Source organism: Cuculus canorus, chromosome 24 (genome assembly GCF_017976375.1).
Source record: "Cuculus canorus isolate bCucCan1 chromosome 24, bCucCan1.pri, whole genome shotgun sequence".
Lineage (NCBI taxonomy): Eukaryota > Metazoa > Chordata > Aves > Cuculiformes > Cuculidae > Cuculus > Cuculus canorus.
In genome coordinates, this window is record NC_071424.1 from 1,097,397 (window position 1) to 1,122,724 (window position 25,328).

The 25,328-nt window shown below is 55.2% G+C and overlaps 3 protein-coding genes and 1 long non-coding RNA gene across 12 annotated transcripts; 2 read left to right on the top strand and 2 right to left on the bottom strand.

Moving 5' to 3' along the window:
• Positions 1 to 2,450: 2,450 nt before the first annotated feature.
• On the bottom strand, positions 2,451 to 6,762 carry RAB7B (RAB7B, member RAS oncogene family). Its single transcript, XM_009563864.2, has 6 exons — positions 6,574 to 6,762; positions 5,407 to 5,468; positions 5,154 to 5,280; positions 4,472 to 4,687; positions 3,966 to 4,091; positions 2,451 to 3,152 (listed from the first exon to the last, which is right to left on the bottom strand). The coding sequence occupies exons 1-6, from the start codon at positions 6,745 to 6,747 to the stop codon at positions 3,072 to 3,074; spliced, it is 786 nt and encodes a 261-aa protein (XP_009562159.2). The 5' UTR covers positions 6,748 to 6,762; the 3' UTR covers positions 2,451 to 3,071.
• Positions 6,763 to 6,766: 4 nt separating this feature from the next.
• LOC128854436 (uncharacterized) lies at positions 6,767 to 10,912 on the top strand. Its single transcript, XR_008453536.1, has 3 exons — positions 6,767 to 6,880; positions 7,294 to 10,517; positions 10,780 to 10,912. It is a non-coding gene; the product is annotated as an uncharacterized LOC128854436 (long non-coding RNA).
• CTSE (cathepsin E) lies at positions 10,859 to 19,322 on the bottom strand. Of its 6 annotated transcripts, XM_009563884.2 has the most exons (9): positions 15,439 to 15,600; positions 14,249 to 14,405; positions 13,420 to 13,537; positions 12,434 to 12,552; positions 12,140 to 12,339; positions 11,745 to 11,867; positions 11,510 to 11,651; positions 11,305 to 11,403; positions 10,919 to 11,092 (listed from the first exon to the last, which is right to left on the bottom strand). In XM_009563884.2, exons 1-9 carry the CDS (start codon positions 15,495 to 15,497, stop codon positions 10,928 to 10,930), a joined length of 1,182 nt encoding a protein of 393 aa, XP_009562179.2. In that variant the 5' UTR covers positions 15,498 to 15,600; the 3' UTR covers positions 10,919 to 10,927. The 6 variants fall into 6 exon arrangements, with proteins under 6 accessions (XP_053943774.1, XP_009562179.2, XP_053943775.1 ...); XM_054087800.1 differs by lacking the exon at positions 15,439 to 15,600 and having other exon boundaries at positions 14,249 to 14,976; XM_054087799.1 differs by lacking the exon at positions 15,439 to 15,600 and having other exon boundaries at positions 10,859 to 11,092; positions 11,305 to 11,651; positions 14,249 to 14,976.
• RHEX (regulator of hemoglobinization and erythroid cell expansion) lies at positions 18,861 to 25,286 on the top strand. 4 transcript variants are annotated; one of them, XM_054087803.1, is made up of 6 exons: positions 18,861 to 19,003; positions 20,693 to 20,787; positions 21,625 to 21,713; positions 22,535 to 22,669; positions 23,059 to 23,120; positions 23,428 to 25,286. In XM_054087803.1, exons 2-6 carry the CDS (start codon positions 20,771 to 20,773, stop codon positions 23,632 to 23,634), a joined length of 510 nt encoding a protein of 169 aa, XP_053943778.1. In that variant the 5' UTR covers positions 18,861 to 19,003; positions 20,693 to 20,770; the 3' UTR covers positions 23,635 to 25,286. The 4 variants fall into 4 exon arrangements, with proteins under 4 accessions (XP_053943778.1, XP_053943777.1, XP_053943779.1 ...); XM_054087802.1 differs by lacking the exon at positions 18,861 to 19,003 and adding an exon at positions 19,632 to 19,755; XM_054087804.1 differs by lacking the exon at positions 18,861 to 19,003 and adding an exon at positions 19,653 to 19,755 and having other exon boundaries at positions 20,721 to 20,787.
• The last annotated feature ends 42 nt before the right edge of the window (positions 25,287 to 25,328 follow it).

Here is a 25,328-nt window from a genome sequence, read left to right on the forward strand (position 1 = left end):
TGCCGAGGAGCGCTTTCTGCCCACCCTGCTAGGAGGCCGTCTGCAATGCAAATCCCCAGGCTCTAACCAGGCTCCCACAGTGGGGACTCAACCAGTCTGGTTACACCAGATAACATGGAGCGCAGGCTGCATTTCTAAAGCACCTGGGAAGAGCTGTTAGGAGTAATTATACCTCCGAAGCACTGAAGCAGACTGCATCTGGGAGTCAAGGATTCAAAGCGAGTGTCAGCTGAGGGCGGTGCTCTCCTCTGTAGGTGCTGGCAGGGTGGGGAGGTTTCCGTCCGGTGGTCACCATCCTCCTGCTGGGGTTTTTACTGATTTTTGAGCGTGGCTTCGATCTGTGAATGCAAACCTGTGAGGGCAGGGGTGCAGCCTGGCCGTGCTGGCCAAGCTGAGCGAAGCACCGAGCGCAGAGCCCGGCGTCGCAGCTGGGAAGTGTCTTTAAAATACAGAAGTGTAGGACTGCAGAGGATAAGAGCTCGGGTTGGTTTGGTTTCCTAGCTATGACCACGGGCCCGTCCCTCCGACGGGGTGAGCTGGTACCGCTGGCTGCACAGGAACTCGCTGAGTCACACAAGGCAAATATTTTTTTCCCTTTGATTTTCACCCTGAGAAAAATCTTGAGCTGACCTTGTTAATCCTACACGTTGCAAACCTGCCCCTGTCCTTTATCGTGTTTCGGCTCTGGGATAGTATTACCAGCTTAGCACCTCTGGCGGCTCCTGCCAGCATCCTGCCTGGCGCTGGGCCACCTCCTCAGCCTCCTGGTCCTCCTGGAGGGAGCATTCCCGGAGTGACCCCCACCACGATGGTTTTCCTACCTGGGAGGGATGGAGGGAGAAGAAAAGTGGGATGGCTGTGGTTGACTTCAGCGTAGTGCTGCACACCTACGAGGTGTTTACCCATTGCCCCGGGACGAGGGGGAATGGGTGTAAACTGGAGAGTTTAGACTGGACATAAGGAGGAAATTCTTCACTATGAGAGTGATGAGGCACTGGAACAGGGTGCCCAGAGCAGTGGTGGCTGCCCCGTCCCTGGAGGGGTTCCAGGCCAGGTTTAACTCCTGTGCCAGTGGCTGCTCACCTGCCCTGCTGAGTGCATTTGTTTGACCTGCCCGGCTCTGGGTGTCCAAATTGCTGCTTGCTGGAATAAAACAGGTCAAGTTTGCATCCACCTCTGGCACTGTGACCCGCTGGAGAGAGAGAGTGCGATTACAAACAATATCACTATTGACAGGGATGGTGCTTAACCGCCTTCCAAACAGACCTGTCCAAGCGCAGCGGCTGATGCTCATCCTGGAGCTGTGCCGGGATGTGGGCTGCATCCTGCAGCGATGCTGGGCGCCGGGTGATGCTGCAGAGCCTGGGCAGGGGCTGGAGCTGCATCTACCACCACTGGGGAGATGCTGCGGTCCAGCTGCCTCAGGGATCCAGGGGGAAAGAGCATGTGGAGCTCAGGGGGAGAATGGTTAATGCCCCTCTCCTCCCAATATAGAGTGACAAATCCTTTCCCGGCTGGGTGCCCAAATAAACAGGCTGAGCGTTGGGTAAGGAGGGAGGTGGGAACATCTCTAATGTGCCTCTCGGAGGGAGGTGGGAACATCTCTAATGTGCCTCTCGGGAGACTGTCAGGGTAATTAGAGCACTGCAGCCCCCACGAGCCCCTCGCCGAGCCCTCGCACGGGTTTCACCCTGCTCACACGCACCCGCCTGCCCCGTGCCCTGCTGCCGGCACGACGGACGCTGCGCCAAGGTGGTGTCGCATCTCGGTGGGTCTGGGTGGGCAACAGCCCCGATTGCTTACGGAAAAGTCCTCACGACCCCTGGGAAGCCCTGTGGAACCACTGGAGTGGATGGGCCTGGAGGAGGGTGGTGAGAGGACAGAGGGTCCCACGGAGACCTATGGGATAGGGTACCCGGCTGAGGGATGTCCCCAGGTCCATCCAGGCTGTGCCGTGACTGGGCTGCCACAGCCTTGGAGAAGCAGCTCCTAAAGCCATGGGGAAGGGGATGCGTGATGGCCATGGGCACCTCGCCTGTGCCTCAACACGGCTTCTTGAAGGTGGAAGGTGCCTGAGCCGGAGCAGGATGGATGCAAGAAGGGAAGCGGGTGCTTGGCTTGGCTCCCAGCGGGCTCCCTCTGCCGACAGCCGCCCCGGCTGGGCCCCCGTGCCGACACCGTGCACCCGCTTTGCGCGATGCCCCAGGTACCACAGCTCTCCCTGCCCCTAAATTTGCACTGGAAAAATAAAATCCAGCCCCAAAGTGCATCTCCGTGCCCTGAGCAGCTGGCGCAGGCTCAGAGCTGCTGGCCTTGCTGGAGGAAAGTCTGGAGCATGGCCCACGGGACGGCGCAAGAGCTGGGATCCCCAACCCATCCTCCCGCTGCTGGACTGCAGGAAGGTTTAATGACACAGACATATAAATAAAAATGAAATATTTAATGTCCTTTTATAAAAAAAAAAAAAAAGAATCCCCGACAAAGTGCTTTACTGAGGATCCTCATCAGTGCAGCGGGAGCTGGGAGAGGTTTGATGGATGGGTGTGCACGAGAGCAGGGGAAACTGAGGCACTGAACAGTTCCATCCACAGGTGCTGACCCTAAGGCGGACCCAGCTGCTCTCAGAGCTGCGCTCCTGCCCCAGGACAGCCCCTACGCGCTGCAGACACTGCGAGAGCCACAGAGCCACCAGTCCATACGCCAGGAATCATCAGCCACGGGGCCAAGGTCTCTGGAAAGGCATCGGGAGCACTGCCCGGCTCCCTGGCACCGTCACAACAGGGGTATCACCCGCTCGGGTGCCAGTGGGGTGAAAGGGACGGGGCTGCCGTGACACAGCGGAGATTTGGGAGGCTGCTGGGTTGGGAGAGCAGCTCCGGAGACGTGGGAAGCAGCAAACGCTGGGATGCGCAGCCAGCTGGCTCTGGTGTGTTGAGTGGTGGCCGTCCTGCACCCCGGCTTGGCCAGCATCTGTGGCTGGGGGGCACAGACCCCCCGCTAGGGCTCCATCCACCTTGGGCATGGTGGGGTGCTCGTGCAGGACAGCCCGGAGCACGGCCGCGTGTCCAGCGTCAGCAGCAGCTCTTCTTGGGCTTGTCGTTGGGAGTGAGTTTGATGGAGTCGGTTAAATAGCTCTCAAAAATCCCTTTATACTGGAAAAAGAAAAACAAAAGAGAGAAGAGATAGGGTGAATGGTGTTAGATCAAAGTCAGAAGGACTGGGGAGCACAGGCGCAGTCCTGATGGGTGATGAAAGGCAAGGACCGGAGAAAAGCCGCCCAACTCAGCTGTGACGTGGAGCCACCTCGCTTGGCGTGGGGCCATGAAGGTCCCCGTGGGATGGCCACTAGAGGACAGTGCTGGAGCGCTGTGCGGTGCCTGTTCTGGTGGGCAAAGAGAAAAGGCAGTTCCTGCTCCTTTCTAACTGGGTCAAAATCTATTTTATTTCTTAAAATAAATCCTGAACTGAAAGGAGCTCCAGGAAAGCCGTGGAGGGGCTCTGGATCAGGGAGGGCGGGGAGAGGATGAGCAGGAATGGTTTTCAGCTGAAAGAGGGGAGATTGAGATGAGGTCTTGGGAAGAAATGTTTTTCTGTTCAGGTGGGGAGGCCCTGGCCCAGGGTGCCCAGAGCAGTGGTGGCTGCCCCATCCCTGGAGGGGTTCCAGGCCAGGTTGGATGGGGCTTGGAGCCCCTGATCCAGTGGGAGGTGTCCCTGCCCATGGCAGGGGTGGGACTGGATGGGCTTTGAGGTCCCTTCCAACCCAAACCATTCTGTGATTCCATGAAATCAACCACTGATGCATTTCTTTTTCCTAGGGCTCTCCTACAGGTGGTAAATAGAAGATATACTGCATCAGAAGGTGGGCTGGGAGGGTCCGTCGGATCAGCTCTGGGGAACACCTGAGTGCAGCTCCCACCTGAATCCCTGCTGCCGGCACGGGTTTGATGTGCAGGAGCGATGCTCACCGTTGTTAATGCCTGCTTTGCAAGGGTCTCGAAAGCCTCTGCAACGTTGATATTGTTCTTGGCGCTGACTTCAAAATAAGGGATGTCTTTCTCCTTGCACCAGGCTGAAGCAATCTCCTTGGATACCTGAGAGAAAGGAGGATGGAGCCACAGCACAGCCCTGGGCGGGGGTGCCCGTAGCTGCTGCAGAGGTGCTGGAGGGGACCCTTCTTGCCCATCCAGGCACTGCTGGGTGAGGGCAGGGTGCTGGCAGGGCAGGCAGCTATCTGAGATGCTTAATTTCTGCTCTTTTTCAGTGTGACGGGAAGCGAAGCAGCACTGCCTGTGCCCTCCGAGAGGCACAGAGGAGGTGGCAGCACCGAGCGCCCAGCAGCTCCTCGCCCAGAAGCCCTGGTTTTCGTGTGAGCATCAGAAGAAGGTTCCACAGGCAAAGGGTCGGTGCTCATAAGCCGTTTGGGCACTAAGGGATCCCAATCCGCTCACCCTGCTCTCTCCTCCACCCTTACCTGCCGATCGCAGATGTCTATTTTGTTCCCCAGCACGACCATGGGGAAATCTTGCTCCCTTGGGATGACCTTCTCCAGGAAGTCATCTCTCCAGTTGTCCAGGGACTCAAAGGACTCCCTGTCCGTGACGTCGAAGGCCAGCATGCAGCCATCTGAGCCTTTGTAAAAGGTTGACACCATGGACCGGAATCGCTCCTGTCCCCCCGTGTCCCAGATCTAGGGCAGAGAAGGGCAGGAGGTGAGCAGTGTGGGTGTTTGCAGTCCTGAGCAGGAGACCAGTTTCAGGGAGCACCAAGCCGCCAAAACTGGATATTAGGAACAATTTCTTTACTGATAGAGTGAAGCCCTGGCAGAGGCTGCCCAGGGCAGTGGTGGAGTCTCCATCCCTGGAGGGGTTCAAAACTTGTGTGGCCACGGCACTATGGGATACAGTTTAGTAGGCACGGTGGGATTGGGATGATGGTTGGACTGGATGAGTTTAGTGGTCTTTTCTAACCTCAATGATTCTGTGATTCTATGATTCTGCTGTTCATGGGTCCTCAGGGGTTATGAAGATCAGGCCCTGCAAATCCAGGGCCGCCCCCCCCATGATGCCAGTAGGCATTTGGGGACAGCAGGACACAGTGGGACACGTACCCGTGGGATCAGGGTGGGAATCCCAGGCAGCTCCAGCTCCACTCACCTGTAGTTTCAAGGGGGTGTTGTCTACTGCGACGACTTTGGTCAGGATGCTGGCGCCCAGCGTGGTGCGGTAATCCTCGTAGAACGTCTTGTGCACGTACTGGTGCAGAAGGGAGGTTTTGCCCACGCTGGTGGGAGGGAAGGGATGCAGGTGAGGCTTTGCACTGTGAAGCCGGGCTGAAGGGGCTGGTCACAGCCGGGACAGGGGCTGCGCACCCACAGGCTTCCCTCTCATCACAGGCAACGCTCCTTACCCCAGAGCTCCTATGATAATTATCTTGAGATCCACCTTCTTGTTGGCATCCATGGACGGGCCCTGCAAGAGAAGAGGGAGTCACCAGGCTGTGGGGATGGGACTGGCTTCCAGCAAGCCCTGCGGCGCTGGCGGAGGTGTGGGAGCATCTTCTGGCCATCCTGGGACCTTGGATGCTGTTGTGTCCGCACCGTGACCGTGCTGTCCCAGCACCGCGCCCACACCGTGCCGGCACCCTGCTCCCTGCTGCGCTCTCGTCCCAGCGGTGGTGAGGGCAGAAACCCCTGTGCCGATCCCAGCCTACATCACCGCCCAGGACTGGCTCCGGAGGTGCTGCTGCACGTCCAGACACGCCGCCGTGCTGAATTAACTCATCACCATTGCAAACTGCTGTAAGCAACTTCCCTGCCTCTCCCTTTCCCTCTGAAGCGCAGCCCCTTCCTCTAAACCTGACATATGGGGGGGGGGGGTGTCCTGGGGAAAATGTCATTTATTAAAGGAGACTACAGCGAGTTGGGGGTCTGGATGCCTTGAGCACAGCCTGGGGATGATGCCCAGCCCAGGAGCACCCCAAAAAGCTGTGTCCCCAGCACGTCCTGGTGTCCCCACGTGCTCCCTGCCCAACCATCCCAAGGCAGGAACCCTGAGCACCTCCAGCAAACCCCCTCCCCAGCATCCGAGAATAGAATCATAGAACCACTAGATTGGAAACGACCTTTGAGATCATCAAGCCCAACCAACCCTCTGGCGGTCTCAGCCTCCCTGTCTGCGTGGCAGCATCGGACACGGCACCGGCCAAGGCGCAGATGGAAACACTTACTGACAGCCTCACCCCGGCATTTTTCCCCGATGCCGTGGCCAGCCCTGCACCGCTCCCCCTTGGACAATCACCCCTGCCAGGGCGGCTCTTGTGGGCTCCAGGCTCTCTTGGAACCCCTTTTCCACCCCAGCCCGGCTGTGGGTGGCATCTTTGGCACAGGCAGAGCCTCATGTCTCAGCAGGCACAAATTTTCCAGTCTTTTTGCCACCTTCGGCCAACTTTCTTGGAGGCCAGGCAGTTTTAAACTCAAAATGGAGTTTCCCAAGTTTTTTTGCCTGCTGGCTGTTGTTCTGAGGGTCTCGGGCACAGCCCGGGTTGGCAGGAGGGGCTGGAGGGCAGCGCACTCACCTGCCAGGGCATCCGTCTGCCGGACAACCGGGGCTCTCGGCTCCGTTCCAGCCGGCGTCCCGGGAAGGGAAGAGGCGTAAGAGGAGGATCTAGGAAAGGGCGTCCAACCCCAGCACTGATTCCTGCCTGCTCACCGCCCGGGGAAGGCGGCTGCGGGGCCCCAAGTCGTGACATCAGCAGAAAGGGGCTGAGATGCTGCCAGAGCTGGTGGAGGAGCTGCGGGCGTGTGCTGGGATGTCACGGCGGCATTTCTCTCAGCTCCAGGGCTCTGTTGGGCGATGAGGGTCTGATAGGGCAAAAGAACAAGGTTCCCTTTGTCCTCTGGGATTTGGGATTCACTTTTAACCCCTCCTCTTGCTCAGGATCCCCTGGTACCTTTCAACCCTTCCCCAGGACTCCTTATCTGTGTTCCTGCTGGGGGATTATTTAGGAGCAAAGGCATGGAGGGGTTGTCAGCAGCATCCCTGGAGCCTGCAGGAGCCACCCTGGACTTTGCTCAGGCATCTCCAATAGCATGGGATGGGATGGGATGGGATGGGATGGGATGGGATGGGATGGGATGGGATGGGACGGGACAGAATGGGACGGGGTGGGATGGGACAAAATAAGTGGCTTTGGGAGCTGGGGATGGCCGGGAGCGGTGGCAGGGCTCGATCCAGGGGTAGCAGAGGGGCAGAGTGACTTTGAGGGGGTTCTGTGAGGCTTTGTCTCCTTTTGCAGGAAGGAGGAGAGGGGCAGGGGAAGGAGTGTTTGCAGCTCCTTGGTGCACCATCCCGCATCCCTGCAGCCCCGTGTCCTCAGGAGCTCCCACCCAGCCCACGCCGGCATCCCGTGAGCACCCCAAGAGGAGTGGACCACGTCAGGATGGGAGCCGCAGGAACCAGAGCTGATGGCATCTCCTGGAGGAGGATGTGTTCAGCCGGCAAGTGGGATCTTGGGAACCGAGGAAGCCTCTGGTTGTCTCTCCGAGCATCAGGCTGGTGGCCATGGCTCTTTGGCACGGGAAAACCCGCTTGGCCGTGGCTGCAGAGGCAGAGCTGTGCTCCCTGGCACACAAGGGCAGGACCAGAGCCTTTGCCAAAGGTCTGATAGGATTTGGGGTTTGCACCAGGAGCGGTTTCCCCTATCTGTGAACCTCTTGGCTCCCTCACTGGTGGTGTGTGGTCCCTCCGAGGCCACGGGCTTCTGCTCGTCCATTGGCCACCCTGATTTTCATAGATCTTTTGTTGCTGTAGCCATCCCTTATGGGATCCCAGGGAAGACTGCTGCGTTCAGCAGGACAAACTCTCCTCCTTCTCTCCCCAGGTGTAATTTTGGGACTTGTCTGGCCAGAAAAATCTGTTTTTTCCCCCTACAGGGCAGGTGCTGGGAGGAGCTGGGATGAGGCAGGAGAAGCACCTGAGCCAGTTCTCACTGGTGCTGGGTAAAAGGCTAATGTTTCCCCAGAGCACATCTCTCCTAATCCCTGTTTTCAGCCTATTTTTATCATGCTGCTTCACCTTTGCCCTTGCAGGGAGTCTTTGCTCTCCAACCTCTCTCCTGACTACTTTTGCCCTCGTTCTTTTGTCTGTGTCCCTCCAAGCCTGGAGGTTGCTCACCCCGTCAGATGATTGATGCCTCTCCGTGGTGGTGGAGATGGGATTTGTGGTTGCGCTGCCGCAGCTGATGCCCACAGCCACTTCTGGTTTTGGGCAGAATGGGCTGTACCCGTCAGGGTGCGCAGCCTGAGCTCAGCACTGGCTTTTCAGGTTTTATTTGATTTCCCAAGAAAAAGGATTTTCCCAAAGCTCCTGCTCTCCTTGCTGCTCCAAGTGCAGCTGCGGGAGCTTGTCCTCGGATGAAGGTGGTGGGAGCAGTGGTGTAGAGGAGGCAATAGCCAACGTGTTGCTCAGCAGCTTTTGCAACCACAGCTACAATCCTGTCCTGATTGCTTCACCAAGTCAGCAGTTCTGAGGAAAAAAAGCATGTTTTTTGTGCCCTGTGACAATGAGGAAGATCTCACAGCTAGGAGAAAATGAAACACAGGCTGAGGACTGCCACGTCCAGAGAAAAAGCTTGTGTGGACAAGGAGAGGACAGGCTGTCCCCTGCCAGAAGGCTCACAGGGCAGTGAGAGTGAGAGAAGGGGAAGAAAGCAAAAGGCATCCACATGACTGAAGTGTTCCCTACGGATGTTTGGCCACTTCTGATCTGCGGGGGATAGCAGGGGCTGGCTCGTCCCTATTGGGATGCTCAATATTTGCTGGAGCAACACCTGAGCATCAGCGGACAGCTGGAGAGGACCCCCCAAAGAGGGCTGGAGCTCCTCAGGCACAGATTGAGAGAGTTGGGGTTGTTCACCCTGAGAAGAGAAGACTGCGTGGAGACCTTAGAGCAGCTTCCCGTGCTGAAAGGCGCTCCAGGAAAGCTGGGGAGGGGCTCTGGATCAGGGAGGGCAGGGATAGGACAAGGGAGAATGGCTTTATATTGGAAAGAGGAAGACTTAGTTTCTGCATTAGGAAGAAATTCTTCACAATAAGGGTGTCCCTGCCCTGTCCCAGGTTGCCCAGAGCAGTGGTGGCTGCCCCATCCCTGGAGGGGTTCCAGGCCAGGTTGGATGGGGCTTGGAGCCCCTGATCCAGTGGGAGGTGTCCCTGCCCATGGCAGGGGTGGGACTGGGTGGGCTTTGAGGTCCTTTCCAACCCAAGCTATTCCATGATTTGATGAAAACCTGCTGAGAGGACATGGGGTGCTTTGGGATCCCAAGAGCACATGGAGCAGTGGAGTCCAGGCTGGGCACCTCTTGCTGCTGGCCTTCAGGGGTACTGAGTGGTCTTTTGTCATGCTGAGGAAGCTGAAGGCTCCTCCAGTTCCTGTGGCCATGGTGATGGGCTGGTGCCAGCAGCATCTTGGCTGCTAAGAGTTAAGCTGGAAGAGGGAGAGGAGACCTTTGTCCAGCTGCCCCAGCACTTATCTGCTCTTTACCTGGGGAAATGACAGCTGAGATGAAGTCAATACAGGAACCGGTTGCAGAAACCAAGTGTTGGTCAGTGGTACAATCAATTTTTCTGAGTAAGGGCAGGTATTTGCTTTTATTGCAGATTACGTCTGAGCCACAAAGTTTGCAACCAGGTGTGATTTTTCCCGTGCCTGCAGACCCAACCCTGAAATCTGCTCCAGTCTGAGGAAGATGCAGCAGCCGTGAAGCCTGGCCTTGGGGACCCCTTCATGTCGACCTCAGCGCCAGCACGCTGTAGGGCCTTGTTTCAGTGGCAGGAAAACCAAGCAGAGGCGGCGATAAAAATAACCCTTCTCCGTGCTTCCCTTTCTCGCTGCCTTCCATACGTGTCTCGGGATGCCTCATGCATGAGCCACGATCACTCACGCTTTCTCCCACCTCCCTCGCACCGTCAGCAAGTCGCACATGGTGCAGTGGCTCACGGGAAGCCCTGCAGCCCCCCAGATCCACCAGACCCCTGAATCCCCCTGTCCTCAGAGCAGCCCAGCCCAGAACTTGGCCCCAGCCTGTGGCCACTGACCGCAGAACTTGGCCCCACGCAGCTGGCTCGTGCTCCTGTGCTTCCAGCACCAACCCTGCAGTGCCTGCGGGGCCAAAGCAAAATTCCTTGGAAATCACCGGTTTTTTTCTGGGAGATTTGTGGCACAGAAAGAACCTCAGGGTCTCTCCAGTCACCTTCTGGTTTGCCAGCACCAGCTCAGCCTGCTGGAGCAGCACATTTTCCCCGTGAACTCGCTGCTCGCCCGGTCCCTGCCCGCAGCCATCGCCCTGGGCTTGGCAAGGAGCTCGGGGATGCCCAGAGCCTCCTCTGCGGACTTTCCGCTCTCCCTGAGCAAAGTGTTCTCTTTTGCCCCTTTGGAAATCCCAGCTAAGGACCACAGAGGCCAACCTTTCAGACCCAGCATCTGCTGCACTGCCGAGGCTCCCTTCAGAGAGAGGAAAATCAGGTAAGAGTGGGCATGCCGCAGTGCCATGGGGTTACCAAGGCTTTGAGCTCACCGGGGAGGAGGGCAGGGGCTGGGGAAGGAGGATTTAACCCTCCAGTGCACCCCACCGACATCTGCGGGGCTGCTGCTGGGACAATCACAACATGAGCATGGCAGCGTTTGTTTTGTTTTCTTAAAGCTTTTATTGACCCGTGTTTAAAAACAAACACAGGAATCTGCAAAGCAGATCAGCGAGGCTCAAGGTGATTTTTGTATTCATTAGGAGATGGCTTCCTGGACCAAACTTCTGCTGGGCTCTTCAGCCGTGGTCCCTGGGTGTCTTCATCACCTCCAGGGACAGGGACGCAGAGGTGAAATTCCTGCCTGAGGGCAGCTGCCTGGTGGCTCCGTTCCCCTCCTGCTCCACAGCCCTAAGGGACAGCAGGGGCCAACCCCACCCTGTTATTGCCACGGTCAAAGACAGAGTAATACTGGCGGATGAAAACGTCACCCAAAATCCAGAGGGGTCCAGCAGGAGGGGTGACGTCCATGCCCTGGAAGCCGCTGGTGCAGAAGGCCATGCCGTCGCTGTACTCCTGGGGGAGGAGAAGTGCAAAGCTGGGGACAAACCCAAGAGCTTCATGCACGTGGGAGCACACAGGAATGGTGACTGCGGGTCCCGTGCATGAAGCAGTCCCCGTCACCCACTGGGACTCGTGGCTGAGCTCCTGGGGTGGCTCTGGGCCACCTTTGTCTCTGCAGCCACTGGGAACTGGGAATGGTGTTGCTGGTGGAGCTGTAGCCGTACCATAATGGTGTAAGCCTGAGCGGTGAGCGTGTAGGGGAGCCCGTTGATGGTGAAGGTCACTTCGGGCATCACGTTGAGGTTGCTGCACTCCACGGCGTACTGTGAAACAGCCGAGCAGCTCAGCGGTGCTGCCCCATGCGATGTCCTTCCCGGCAGGGTGGGTGCCACAGGGCTTTGCCCCCCTTCTCCCCACCCTGGCTCTCACCTGTCCATCCACAGGTATGGCACCAATATAGTTCTGCAATTCTTTTATCTCTTTTTGGGGACCTGTGATGAGCGATGTCCCGGTGTCCACGATGGCCTGGCAGCCATTCTCACAGAAAGTCACTGTCCCACCCAGCAGGATGCTGGAAGAGGAGGAAAGAGAGAAGGACCGAGAGGGACTTGTCCCGCTTCCCTGCTCCAACCCAACCCTTCCCTCCCTGCCCAGCACCACTCACTTGTCCACCTGGATCTGCCAATATCCTTGCTGGGTGACCGGCACCCAGTTCAGGGTCCCTGTGAAGTGGGAGGGGTCAAAGCCACCGAAGAGCAGCTCTCCTCCCACGGAGGATGTAGGATTCCTGGAGGAAGGAGAAGGAGGAGAAGATGTGAGGGGTTTCCTTTCTTTTACTTTGCATATTGTATTTTAAATGGGTGGATTTATACTCACTCGCTTCCCACAAATGTTTGAGGTCATTCTCTTTATTCCTGTAAAGCCTGAGGTCTGTGATGCTCGGCATGGTGCCAAAAAAAACCCTTTACTGTCTTAGTAAAACTTTCTTATTTTAGCAGCCCCCCCCTAAAACTAATGCCTGTGCCTAAGCAACAGCTCGGAGCAAAGCCATGTCCGTACGTGCTCATGTAGACGGAGAAGATGGGCAGCTCCACCAGATTTTGTGCCATCATGTTGTCAAAGACGGGAGTGACCCCGTCCACAGCCAGCGAGGGGTAAGCCAGCCCCAGGATCCCGTCGAACCCAGCATCCAGGAAGGTTTCTCCTGGCTCACTGATGCTCTCTGCAAACTGCTGGTTGCTCACGGTGAGGCCCTCGACCTGTGGGGAGGAGGAGGAGGCTCAGTGGTGATGCTGAGTCTTGAGGCAAGTCCCATAGACGTTGTCCAAGCAGAAGAAACCAAAGATGACTCACGACTACTTGGTCCGATCCAATGACGCCTGTCAAACTGCCGGTCCCGTACTGGATGGAGAACGGGGTCCCGACCGTCTGGTACGTGCTGGACTGGGACGGCCGAAACTGGGCGTGCTGAGCTGGGGAAGGAGGTGGGAGCTGTTAGCAGGAATGCTGTTTATCCACACGGCCACGGATGCCAGAAGCCCCTGACCAGCCTCGGAGCAAACCAATGGGGCAACGTGGCACCACGAAACTGCCTGCACCACGGGCACGCTGCCGAAGGAAAGAGCTGCTCACGAGACAGCAGGGCATGCTGGCATTTTGGGGGATAAAATTCACCCCATTGTGAAGGGCGTGAGGTTTGTTAAGGGGAGCAGCATTAGCTGATGGGATATTTTTATGAAGCTCAGCACCGCTGTTGCTGTTTTACAGACAGAAGCAGCCCCGCAGGCACTGCTGCATCCAGCTGTCTGCATCCAGCTGTTGTCCCCACCTCGCCTCGGGCTCTGTTGGAAGCTCTCAGGGAGCCCTGGAGCTGCTCGGAGCTGCTCGGTGTCAGCATGCTGGACTTCTGGGGACAGCTCATCGCTGACAACCCCAACAAACGCAGTGTTTGTCACCCGCGGAGCCCTCGGGCCGGCAGCCCGGAGCCGTGCCATGCTCTCTGTGCCCGCCTTGTTCCTTCCACCCAGCCCCTTGCTGACAAGCTCTATTATGCGCTATCATCTCTCCTTGTTTGTTTAAAGGCTCTCCCACAAGAGTGGCCAAAAGAGCACGTCCAATATCTCCCGTGGGCTGATGGTGCCGGGTCCTGGTGGTGTGATCCACACCTGCGCCTGAGCAAACAAACCCGTGTGTGTCTTGGAGGGCTCAGCTGGGTGGGGAGCTCCCCAAAAGCTCTCTGGGCTGTGTGTGCTGATGACCCCACGGCCTCGCTGGGGCCAACCCAAGGGTGTCACCCAGGGTCCCACCGCTGTCGAATGGGTCAGGGAGACCCTACTCACTGCAGGCTTTGCTGACGCAGTAGATGGACGGTACCCAGAGGTTGGAGGAGCCCGTGTCAAATACCACAGTGAAGTTCTGGGGGGGCGTCCCGATGGAAATCCGCCCAAAGTACTCGACCTACCAAAAAGCAGAGCAGACACTGCTATTAGCCAAGAAATCCCGGCAATGGGGAGCCTGTGCTGGGGTGGGGGATGTGGGCTGGGGGATGGCTGGCAACGGGACAGCGTTTGATCTGTCACGGCCGTGAAATAAAGGAGCCAAATATTGAAGGGAAAACAAGGCAAAGCGACAACAAGAGGCAGGATGGTGGGTGAGGGTGCCACCCTCTTCCTGCTGCATTCAGTGGGAAGGTCAGGCCTCCAGGGGACACTCATCAGAGGATGCACGTGGTGGCAGGGGCTTTGGGGACAGGACCTTCGCGCCGCTGCGGACTGGGATGAGCCTGCGGAGCCCTCTCCACCTCTAGCTCGGGATTGTTTGTTGTGGGGTCTTCTGTGATGTGTGCGATAAGGGTTGGAAAAGTTGTGTCCCCACCACGTGCCTGAGAGCGCTGCGGGCTCGGGGAGCGCAGCAGGCGGGGGGAGGATGGCAGCGCTCGCCATCAATGTGCTGCCTTGTCCCTTCTCATCATCACATTCCTGGGAACAAAGGAGCGGGCAGGCAGCGAGCCCTGGCACGCCGGGCACCGGCTGCAGGCGTGCTCTGTTAGCAGGCACGGGGTTTGTGGGAAGCATTTGGGCATTGGGAACCTCTCATGCAAACTAATGTGCTTTTGGGGTGTCTGGCCGGGGCCCAGCACCCCCCAGCCCTCGGCGTGACCGTGCTTACATCCAGGTAGTTGATGAGGGGCTCGTTGGTCTCCAGGAAGGCCGTGCAGTCCTCGCCGGACTGGGCCAAATCGAGCTTGTGGGATTTCCAGAAGTGGGAGAGCTGCCCACGGTCTCGCAGCGACTTCCGCAGGGAGCGACGCCGCATCAGGGTCACCCTGGGGGAGCAAGGGCGGTCACTCGCCCGCGGATGCTGCTGGTGTCGTGCAGCCATGACATCCACCCTGAGGGTCCCGGTGCCAAGAGGACGCGGGGCCAGAGCCTGTTCCCCTTCAGCCCCCACTGCAATGGCTTCTGGAGAGGAGCAGCAAACCCGGGGGCCTGATCTGCTTGAGGGGGGCTGCAAAGGTGATGTGAGGGCTGGAGCGTCTCTCATCCGAGGCCGGGCTGAGAGAGTTGGGGTTCAGCCTGGAGAAGAGAAGGCTCCAGGGAGACCTTAGAGCAGCTTCCAGTACCTGAAAAGGCCTCCAGAAAAGCTGGGGAGGGGCTTCTTGATCAGGGAGGGCAGGGAGAGGATGAGGGGGAATGGGTTTCAGCTGAAAAAGGGGAAATTGAGAGGAGACTCTTGGGAAGAAATGTTTTGCTGTTCAGGTGGGGAGGCCCTGGCCCAGGGTGCCCAGAGCAGTGGTGGCTGCCCCATCCCTGGAGGGGTTCCAGGCCAGGTTGGATGGGGCTTGGAGCCCCTGATCCAGTGGGAGGTGTCCCTGCCCATGGCAGGGGTGGGACTGGATGGGCTCCGAGGCCCTTTCCGACAAGGACAAAGCCGGCAGGAAAGCCCACGTGCCCTACCGCAGACCTTCTTGTGGTGGTGGGTTGGGCAGGAGCTCAACCTGATTGATGGAAAAGGACCTTCAGGTTGGGAGAAGGGGTGAGTACCAATGTAAATTCATTCCAGCTTTTTCTGCCCTGTCTCCTTGCACGCAGCTCGGCTGCAGCCAGCAGCTCATTCCCCAGACCTTGCTGCAGCCCATGGCTGCTGGCAGGGTCTGCCTGGAGGGATGGAGACCACTGTGATGGGAGCAAACCAGCAAAGCACCCGTGGTCCCCGTTCTGGTGCAGCCGCAGGGTGTCTGTGCCGGAGGAGCTCAGCTCTGCCTGTTCATCATTCCATGCTCAGTGCCGGCAGGACCCTGGGAGCAAAGACCCTCTGAGAGTGCGGGGAGCTGGGGTGCACCCTGGGGACCCCCTTACCTTTTCAAGCTGCTGGCCAGGGAGAGGCAGAACATGGCGAGGAAGAGGAAACGCTTCATGTCGGCGGCAGCACCGGCCTCAGCGAGGATGTGTGGGTGCGGGAAGTGCCGCAGCGCTGTTCTTATACCAACAGGTACACCCTGGTGTACCTATGCCCGTGATAACGCCCCTTTCAATGTCAACATGTGGCTTTGGCTGTGGAAATGAATCACTGGCCACGTCTCAGGCGAGGCAGAACAAGTGCACGGGGTCAAGTTTGCTTTTGTGGGCGAGGGGTTGGCGGCAGCGGAGCACAATGGTGCACGGGGACGTGCTGGGGGCTGTCAGCTGCTTTTAGGGGCAGAATGGAGCCTCCATCCCAGCACCAGCTCCTTATCCACTGGGAATCGCATGGCCCAGCTGAGCCCATGGAAGCGCCCGCATGCTCCAGGGCAGCTTCTCCCACTCCATGGGGTGCCCCACACCCTGGCAGCCTCAGGAAAGGGATGTTTCACATCGGAACAAAAAGGCAAAGACTAATTAGCAGTGATGAACTGCTCAAGAATCTGCAACTTTCCCTTTCAAATAGCAGCCGGTGTCATCAAAGCACCGTGAGGAAGAAGGGCTTTGCGGGCAGTCGGTCGCATGTTGCCTTATGGCCCCTAAAGGGCTCTTCCCCAGTGGCTGATTTTTGTTTAACGCAGGATGGTCGTCTCATTAAGCCTCTGTGAATGCAAATCAAAATCGCTAATGAGCAAATAAAGCCTTCAGATAGAAGGGGGAGGGGGGGAGATGAGGCTTTTCACGCTGCCCCCGTCCCTCAGACACAGATGCTGTGTTGTCCTTGTGGCTGTATTCTGTGTTTATGGCACTAAACTGGTGATGGGTGTCACAAAGAGAGGTGTTCATGTAATTAGCAGGACACCTACCCTTAGCACTACTCTAATCAAATTCCCATTGATCTCGTTTAGGCCATTTTATCCGATTAAAGTCCTCACCCCAGGAAATTGAAGTCCTTGCCTGTGAGGCACAGGTATCAGGGGGGCTGTGAGTCCGATAGGGCCACCAGCAACCCCAGATGATGGGAACGGGTGGAGAATCATGGAATTATGGAATGGTTTGGGTCAGAAGGGACCTTAAAGCCCATCCAGCTGCACCCCCTCGCCACAGGCAGGGACACCTGCCTCTGGACCAGGTTGCTGACGCGTTTCTCCACTGAGGGGTCTGTGTCTCCATCCCCTGGAGCTGCTGCCCGGCTCCTCTTTCTGCAGTTTCGCAGAGAGCTTAAGCTTTGAAAATCTCATCAAAGGTTTCTCCGCGTGAGCGTGGAGAAGGAGGACGCAGCAGAGTTGTTGCTGATAGCAGACACAGCCTGTTTTTCCAGGTCAAGTGCAAATTCCCTACGTTCCACCATGCTCAGGTCGGTTGCTGCAGGTTTTTAAACCGAGTAGCCTTATATAAAGTTATCTAAATCACTTTTAAGATACAGTTCAATGTTCTGGCCTCCCTTCTCATCCTAATCTTATATTCATACAAGGGATTTAAACATCCCAGCTTTCTAAAACAAAGCCAATTGCAGCGAGTGCCAGATCAGCTGAGAGCAGCAAACCGAGTGTTACGGACATGGTTTATAATATGAAAATCCTGTCAGAAAATCCAGCCTGAAAGATCCTTGGGCTTCAGAGATAAACGTGAGCGTGAGCTGCAGCACAGATGAGGCAAATACTTCAAGCAAAACAGTTTATTTACTGGAAAAAATCCCAAATGGGATCATAATAATCGGCAAACTTGTGACAGCAGATTCAGCATGAAAATACAAAGATTAAAGAAATGAAGGGGACAAACTTTTTATTTAGAAAATTTTGAAGTTAAGTGTATCTATTTCTACTTTTATTTAGATAAGTTTAGGACAGGCTGAGAGAGTTGGGGTTGTTCAGCCTGGAGAAGAGAAGGATCCAGGGAGACCTTAGAGCAGCTTCCAGGACTGAAAAGGGCTGCAGGAAAGCTGGGGAGGGGCTCTGGATCAGGGAGAGGATGAGGGGGATTGGTTTTGAGCTGGAAGAGGGGAGATTGAGATGAGATCTTAGGAAGAAATGTTTTGCTGTTCAGGTGGGGAGGCCCTGGCCCAGGGTGCCCAGAGCAGTGGTGGCTGCCCCATCCCTGGAGGGGTTCCAGGCCAGGTTGGATGGGGCTTGGAGCCCCTGATCCAGTGGGAGGTGTCCCTGCCCATGGCAGGGGTGGGACCGAATGCGATTTAGAGTCCTTTCCAACCCAAACCGTTCTATGATTTCAAATTCAGTTTTATAACCCCTAAAGGTTGCCCATCTCTGCCCGTCCCTGGGGTACCTGCGCTGCCGTTACGGCACCTCTGATGTGGCAAAGAGAGCCCAGAGTGACAGAGCCAAACATGGAATTATTCATAGAACTGAGAGCCTTTGAATCCATCTTGTTAATAAAACAGCACAAAAAGTGCTTATGTTCGGTAGGAAGGTAATGAAATGTGACTGTCAGCTACTGGAACAACCCAGGTCTTATAAGTAATATATGGCATAAATACAGCCCAATATTGCTTCTGGGCAGTAGCTGTCATGCTGTGTATATCTCACCCTCTCCAGCTTTACACACTTGCCCTCAGATATGTTAGAAATAGGTTATGCACCTTCTGTGGAAAACACTGGCTCAGTGTACGGCCCCTTATTCATTTTAAGAAACCTTTTTTCAGGCTACAAATACGTTATCTGCGCTCTTTTTTTTTATATGTGTTTGCTTTAGTTTAGCCCTTTCTACCATCAGCCTGGACTGATTCAAATCGCTCCCGAGTAGCGTTTTCTGAAAAGCCTTTTATTCTGTTTATCGAATGCTTCTTCCACCTGTCAATCGGATTGTGATCCTGAGCACTTGAAAGTGAAACCCTGCAATAGCAAACACTTAAAATACAAAATAAAAGCAAGGTTCAGTTAAATATTTACCCATGGCACAGGGTAAAACAGGAGTGAAACCCCCCTGTGATGGAGCTGGTGGGCAGTGTGGTCCCCACAGTTCCAGGGAGTTGGGCGGAAATAGAATCCTAGAGTCATTGAGGTTGGAAAAGACCTCTAAGATCATCCAGTCCAACATCAACCCAACCCCACCATAAATATGGGCAGTGTCCGCGGCAGGGAGCTGGCAGGAGACCTCAGCTCGCAAAGCAGCTGACCCAGCTCCACTGCTGCTGGGCAGAGGTCTCTACCTTCAGACACCGCTTTTCTCCAATGAATCTCAGTTGCGTTTTAGCCCAAGGCTGCTGGAATATTGAACAGGAGGGACACCATCCTGAAGGCATAAAGTGTCCCCAGACCCAGAGCAGAAGCAGCCACAGAACAGCAGAGAAACACCCGAATCTATTTAAATGAGCCAATTGACGGAGGGGAAGCGTCATGGAACCTCATGTGGGCTTGTTCTTGCCATCGCCATAGAGGTAGAGCGAGACCGCATCCGGCACCAAGCGCTTCGGCTCTGCTGGACCCCTGCAGCTGTACGGTCACTGAAAATGCTGCCAAAACATCCTTAATTCCTGCTCCCTCCAAGGTCCTTTGGGAAAGGGAAGGTGAGGACAGCTCTGGTCCCCAAGGTAAAACACCTCTGGATGTTGGACTCCACCCGCTGTTGGATGCGATGCCTCAGAAAGCAGAGGGCTTGTACATGAGGCTGAGAGCTGGTGTCTGCTTCCAAAGGATGCCCGCAGGCGTGCGCCTCTGCTAGCCTGAGCTCTAGCCTTAATTTGGGGCAGCAAGGCCTGTCTCAAACGGGATTAAAACAATTTGGGGCTTTCCCCTGATGTTGCTTACCTTTGGCTTGAGCGTAGACGCCTTCAATTCACCACTGGGCCAACAGCTGTTCAGGAGCCCATTACGAGCCTTGATTTCATGAGGGCCTCTTGCTTGAGAAAGGGTTAATATCCCAGGGGCTGCAGGGGGGGAGTTCACAGCCAGTTACCTGATACTACAAAAAAGTACATGCGCTGCCAGCCTCTGACTCGCTGTTATCTTCAAAATAGATATTTCAATATGCAGATGCATATATCGCCTCTTCAATCTCGCCCTACCCCATCTCAGCAAAGAAGGCTGCTTGCTGCTGATATTTGGATTTGGGGCTTATTTTGCAATTTCCTTTTGAGCAGCTCGTTTTTCAGATCGCTATCTGCTGCAGCAGCATCCCCTGCCCCCCCATAGGAAACAAACCGTTTCAGAATGAGAGCCGTTTGAGAAGGATATTTGGGGACAGATCAGCTCAATAAGAGGGAGGGGAAAATTCCAGCAAGAAATGGACTTTTAGCTTGGCAGTTCCCAGAGTCTTTGGGTAAGTGGAATTGCACAGGAAATTGTTGTGGTTATCGAAAAGGCTTTTGATGAATTGCTCTTAGAAATATGTCATAGAGGACATTATAGAATCTGATCCATAGACTGAATAATGCCATTGCTCTGATTATCAATCTATCTAATAGTCTATCAATCATATTATTATGACTCCCTTAATCGTCGTATCCAAGCTTTAGCTGAAGATACCTCCCTGTATTGGCCATTTATGAGCAGTAAGTACACAGGCATTGAGTGAAAACTTGTGAGCAAGTGAAAGCTCACAAAGCGAATGCCCCCAGTTGCTGTTCTTTAACATAAATCTCCAATATTATGGCCAAAAAAAAACCAAGCCAAAGGGTCCAGCTCAGGCATCTGTGTTTGCTAATTATGTGCCTTAAGTCCGCTTAACCTCAACAGAATTTAAGCACTTACGTAGAACTAAATCCGAGGTGTTTCAAATGCAGAGGTGCTGAAGGAACCCTGACCGTTCTGGCTGGATCTTGGCTGATGCAAGAGCCCAACACCAAACCCATGGCCTTCTTTTGGTTTCTCTCTTCTATAGGTCTTTTTTTCCCCCAGATTATAGGTATCAAATGTTTCTTTTGGATTTGAAATACCCGAGTGGATTAAAGCAGTAAGAACAAATTTCAGTTCTTATGGCTATCGGTGCTGCGGTGGAGCCCAAACGCTCCAGTCAAGTGGCAGATATGACCGAGACAGCAGTGTATAAAACCATTGCGCTTATGATAACAGCAGGGAGAGTCTGTGGCTGTGTAGGGGATTTGTAGAAGAAGAAATTGCACCTAAAGCGAGAGCCTCACGCAGAGGGCAGGCGTGGTGCCTTTGGATCATGTCTACAACGTCAGACCATTGCTTTCAGCTGCTTAGTTTGGTTGATGTGGAGCAGCATGAAGCTCATTCTGGTTGATTGCCGCCAGGGCTTGCTGCCTGCCTCTGTCCCCCCAGAGACCTCCAGGGCTTCACCAGCCGTCGCACCAGGACGCCTCGCAGGGAGGATGTGCACCTGCCAGTGGTGAGTACAACGCCGTGGGCTCCAGAGCCATGGGTGGACCTTCGGAGACAGAAGGATAATGGCTGCTATGGGGCACCTATCTGCTTGGTTTCTCAGTCAGTGCCTGGCTCAGGGATGCTGTGCCTGGGTCCAGGAGCAGCAGCAGAACTCGGGGATGCTGCAGACCCCATTGCTGGTGATGCCGCACCTGCTTTTTCTGTCCTAGGAATAATTACTTATTCTTGGTGGATGGCTGCGTCTGCACACACGCAAACGCGAGTCTCGGAAGCAGAGTGTGTTTTTGGTGGGAGCCATATTCATAACTTCTCTCTTCCAGCGAGCACTGAGCATTCCCCCACTGGCAATGAGGCTTTTAAAAAGCCTCCTTAAGATGAGCACCCAAAAATGAAGTGCAAGGAGCACTGGCCATTTCTGGAAATGAAGCCTCAGATTTTGGGGTAGATCACTTTAAAGACAAAAAGCAAAACTGAAAATGGTACCAGGTTGGTCTAAAACATGTCTAGGACCCGAGGGAATGGCAGGAAGATACCGGGGGGGGTTAGGTTGGATATTGGGAGAAGGTTCTTCCCCCAGAGGGTGGTGGAGCACTGGAGCAGCTCCCAGGGAAGCAGTCACGGTGCCGAAGCATTTGGCCAACGCCCTCAGGCACATGGTGTGAATGTTGGGATGTCCTGTGCAGCGACAGGAGCTGGACTCAATGATCCTTGTGGGTCCCTTCCAGCTCTGGACATTCTGTGATTCCATGTTTTGAAGCAATGGCAGCTGAACAGTGCCCGAAAGATTTAAAATAACTTGGTTGTTTCTTTCACTTAGACAAAATATTTTTCTCTTGTTCAGGTGGATACCGGTTGCCACCTCAGCCATCGCCTTGGTCCTATACGCTCTCCTCTTACTAACTCTTTACATCATGCTCAGCAGGAAAATAGGTAATTTACTGTCTTGTCAGCTTTACTTGTTGTGTCCCTATTCTTGCTCACAATCACCCAGTTCAGAGACTGAAAGTAATTTGCCCAAAGCTTCAACATTCCCCTGCTTTGGAAAGCGTCACAAAGTCCTTCTGGGTCTCCCTCCTGCTTTGGGCAGTGACTGGTGCTGCTTTGGAGCCCATGGATGCAGGAACCCACGGCACCCTGGTGTGAGCCAAGAGTGGGTTTGGGCAAGGATTAACCATCAGCATCACTGCACTGTGCCGAGGGGCAGGATGCGGCCGGGGGAGGCTGCCCTGATAGCTGTCAATGGTGTGGGCAGGGTCGGATTGGGTTATGTGGCCTTTTATTAATTCAAAACCATTTTCTTCTACTGCTCTTGTTAGTAAAGTGGTGGGAAAATACCATCGGAACCCATTTGCTAAATAATAATTCAGACGAAGCTACAATTTCCAGCAGGAAGATCTTTCAGGCAGAACTGCTGCCCACATCTGCACATCAACAAACCCTGCTTGGCCCCGTGGGTCAAACTAATTTCGAACTTGCTTGGGAAGAGGCCCTGATGGCATGATTTAGCACTGGAATCTTTTATTACAAGACAACAGGGCAGCCACTCAATCATCTCAGTAATTGAACTGATAGATATTTGCCCGCTCGAATGCATAATAGTAATGTCAGCCACGCCAGCAGCTTGGGCTGAACTGGCTTTGCTGTGGGGCAGTGCTGGGGCTCAGCGGCAGCTGGGGGTCTGTGTGGGGTAACACCTGACAGAGCCGGCATCGTGGGCCGGAGCAGGGAGCTAACTCTCCTCTCGGTTGCAGCCAGCCATTCCTGCGGGAAGCAGGCGAGCAGCAGCCCTGCAGCACAGCCCCAACAGCCTCCGACCTCCTCGGCGGGAGGGGAAGGAGGGCACAGACCGACCTACGCGGGGAAGGGGAGATCCTGCAGCGACCGAGGTTTGTCCTAGCACATGAATATAAATATCTGGTATGGTGTTTGTGTGGTATTCTCTTCCTTAAGTGGCTGTGAAGACCTTCACCTGCTGACCTTGGGACAGAAGAGGGAGCGAGCAGCGGGGCGAAGGCAAATGCAACAACCGCTTGTGATTCTGTTGCTTCCACCTCCTCCGGGCTTTCCCTGCCTGATCCCCCACAAGCAGGGGGGTGAAGAGAGGAGGGATAGAACTATAGAATTGTTTAAGTTGGAAAAGACCTTTAGGGTCACACTGATGCCTTTTGGATTTTCAATTGTCCCTCTTGAGTGCATTTGCTTTTTTTCCCTGATCATTTCTTCCCTTTAACCCCCGCAAGTAGCAATGAAGGTGGTGATGTTTCCTGTTTTTAAGGGAGCAGCGACACGTCTTCAGAGACCTCGGAGGACTCGGACAGCAGCCCTGCCTGCCCGCAGGTACAGACACCGCAAAGAGCATCGGCCAAAAGCAACCGCAGCCACAGCAGCGGAGGTGCTGGCGCCGTGTCCGTGCCGCTCCTGCCCACCTAGAGATGTACAGAGGCAGGCAAACGCGTTGAACCACATTGAAAAACCAGCAGTGAGGCTGGTTGATGGTCGTAACCTGCCATATGCAATGGTCCCGTTTAGAGGGAAGCATCCCAAGGGGTCAGGGAGGTCCCTGGGCACAACCTGGGTGCCTTTGTGGGATTCATGGGCAAAGCTGCTCCTGGTGCCTGACCTGGGTTTATTTGTACTTCTCCAGGGTCCTTGCTCAGAAGAAAACCTCAATTATACATCCTTGGTCTTCCCGGCACAAGGCCCTGGGCCAGGCTCCTCCAGGGATTACAAGAACATGAAGACTGGGCCAGACTATGTCAACGTGGACCCCAAGAAGAGGAAAGTGGATTACTGGCCCTGCTCCAGCCCTGTGGCATCCAAGTCCATTGAGTACACTGAGGTGAAGCTGTGACTCCTGGGATGCTGCTGGCAGGATGGGGAGGTGCCCAAAGCGCTGGTAGACGCGTGACTGGGGCTTCTCCTCCCTCTCGGTCGGTGCCTGGCACAGGCTGATGCCTGCCGGCTTTTATTCTTATAACACTCCAACCCACCCATACAATTTGCTTGGTATTTTACTTAAATGCATCACTGTTGCTGAGCGTGGGGTGATGCAGGGAAGCGTTTCTCCTACGCAGGCTGAAACGTGCTCTCCAGTTTTGTGTGATGGCCATTTTTCTCATTTCATGAAGGCAAATGGAACATCACACCCCCCCTCCCTTCCTCTCAAAACGGGAAGTGCTTTGGGGCGGGAAATGCTGTGGTCTTCAAAATATTCACCCAAAGTGGCTGGCATCTCCTCTGAATGATGCTTTCTCTGCTGATCGCTCTCATAAAATACTTTTAAACACAGTTCCTCTGCCGGCTTTGCCCTCGCTGCCCACAAGCCCTGATTCATCGCTCTGCCCTGCATCCCTTTTCCTTTGATGCTCAGAATCTTCCCAAGTCCCTGTTGCCCTCAAAGCTGTGGCTGGAGCTGGGGTGGCTGTGCAGGCGGTTTGACACGCAGCCGTGCATCGAGGGAGGTGCTGGGGCTGGGGAAGGAAGGTGGCCCTGCTGGGGAGCTCCCTTTCACAGCTGAAAGCCATAGCCCAGCTGGCAAACGGCCGAGGGGCTCCCAGGGGATTTATAACCCCCCTCCTCAGGTGGAGGATCTGAGCTGGCTGCTGCCCCTCGGGGCTGCAAGGGGCAGGCGACTGGACCGCAGAGCTCTGTGGGAGCATAGGCAAGTGAAATCCCTCTGTGTCCTGTGGGGAGGGATGATATTCCCCCCTCTCCCACCTTTTGCTTGTCCTGCTTTGTCCCTGCACCAAATGCTCTGGGTGCAGGAGTTGGTCTTCCCCCACCCGAGCGATGCCTGCACCCAGCAGAGCTCAGGGCGGGGGTCAGTGCCCCAGACTGGGCACTCATCACTGCCTCCTCTGTGCTCTGACACCACATTTCACATTTTCCTTAAGGATTGCTTCAGTTCCCAGGGGACTGGGAGAACAGCACTGCAATTTTCTCTAACAGACCTGAGTTGGGGGCTCTCCGGCTTGCTGAGATAAGCCTGGGATTGTGCGCTGAAGATACTGGGAAGGCTGTTATCTTCTCAGAGGTGCTGCTTGTCAGTGATTGTATTTGTCAGGTCACCTTCATGCTCCTGAGGTCCAGGAGAGCCGGTGTCCTGCCCACAGGGCTCACTGTCCTCGCTCTGCTGCTGCGAACAGGGACCGGTTCCTTCCCATCACTCTGCATTTTGTTATCTATGATTTTCCAAGAAATAAACTTCCAAATTGCTGGAAAAGGGGGACCATGCGGTAGGTGGGCGCTCTGTTGGGCTGATGTACCCTCTGGTACAGCCCCCTCCGCTAGGGATGGAGCCACCCCAAGTGTATTTCAAACCGGCTCAGCAGTGATGGGCTTTGATGAAAGGTTGTGAGACAATTGATTTGGTATCGATCCCGGGGAGGGCTCTGAGGTTGGGCATTCCTTGTTTCATGACCTTAATTTGCAGATCTGGCCTGATTTGAAGGGCGCATGAAGGAAAATGCTCTAACCCCCAAAGAGTCTCTAGGAAACATTGCTAAAGACCAGGAGAGTTGGGTTTATAGAATTGGACATCGGGTC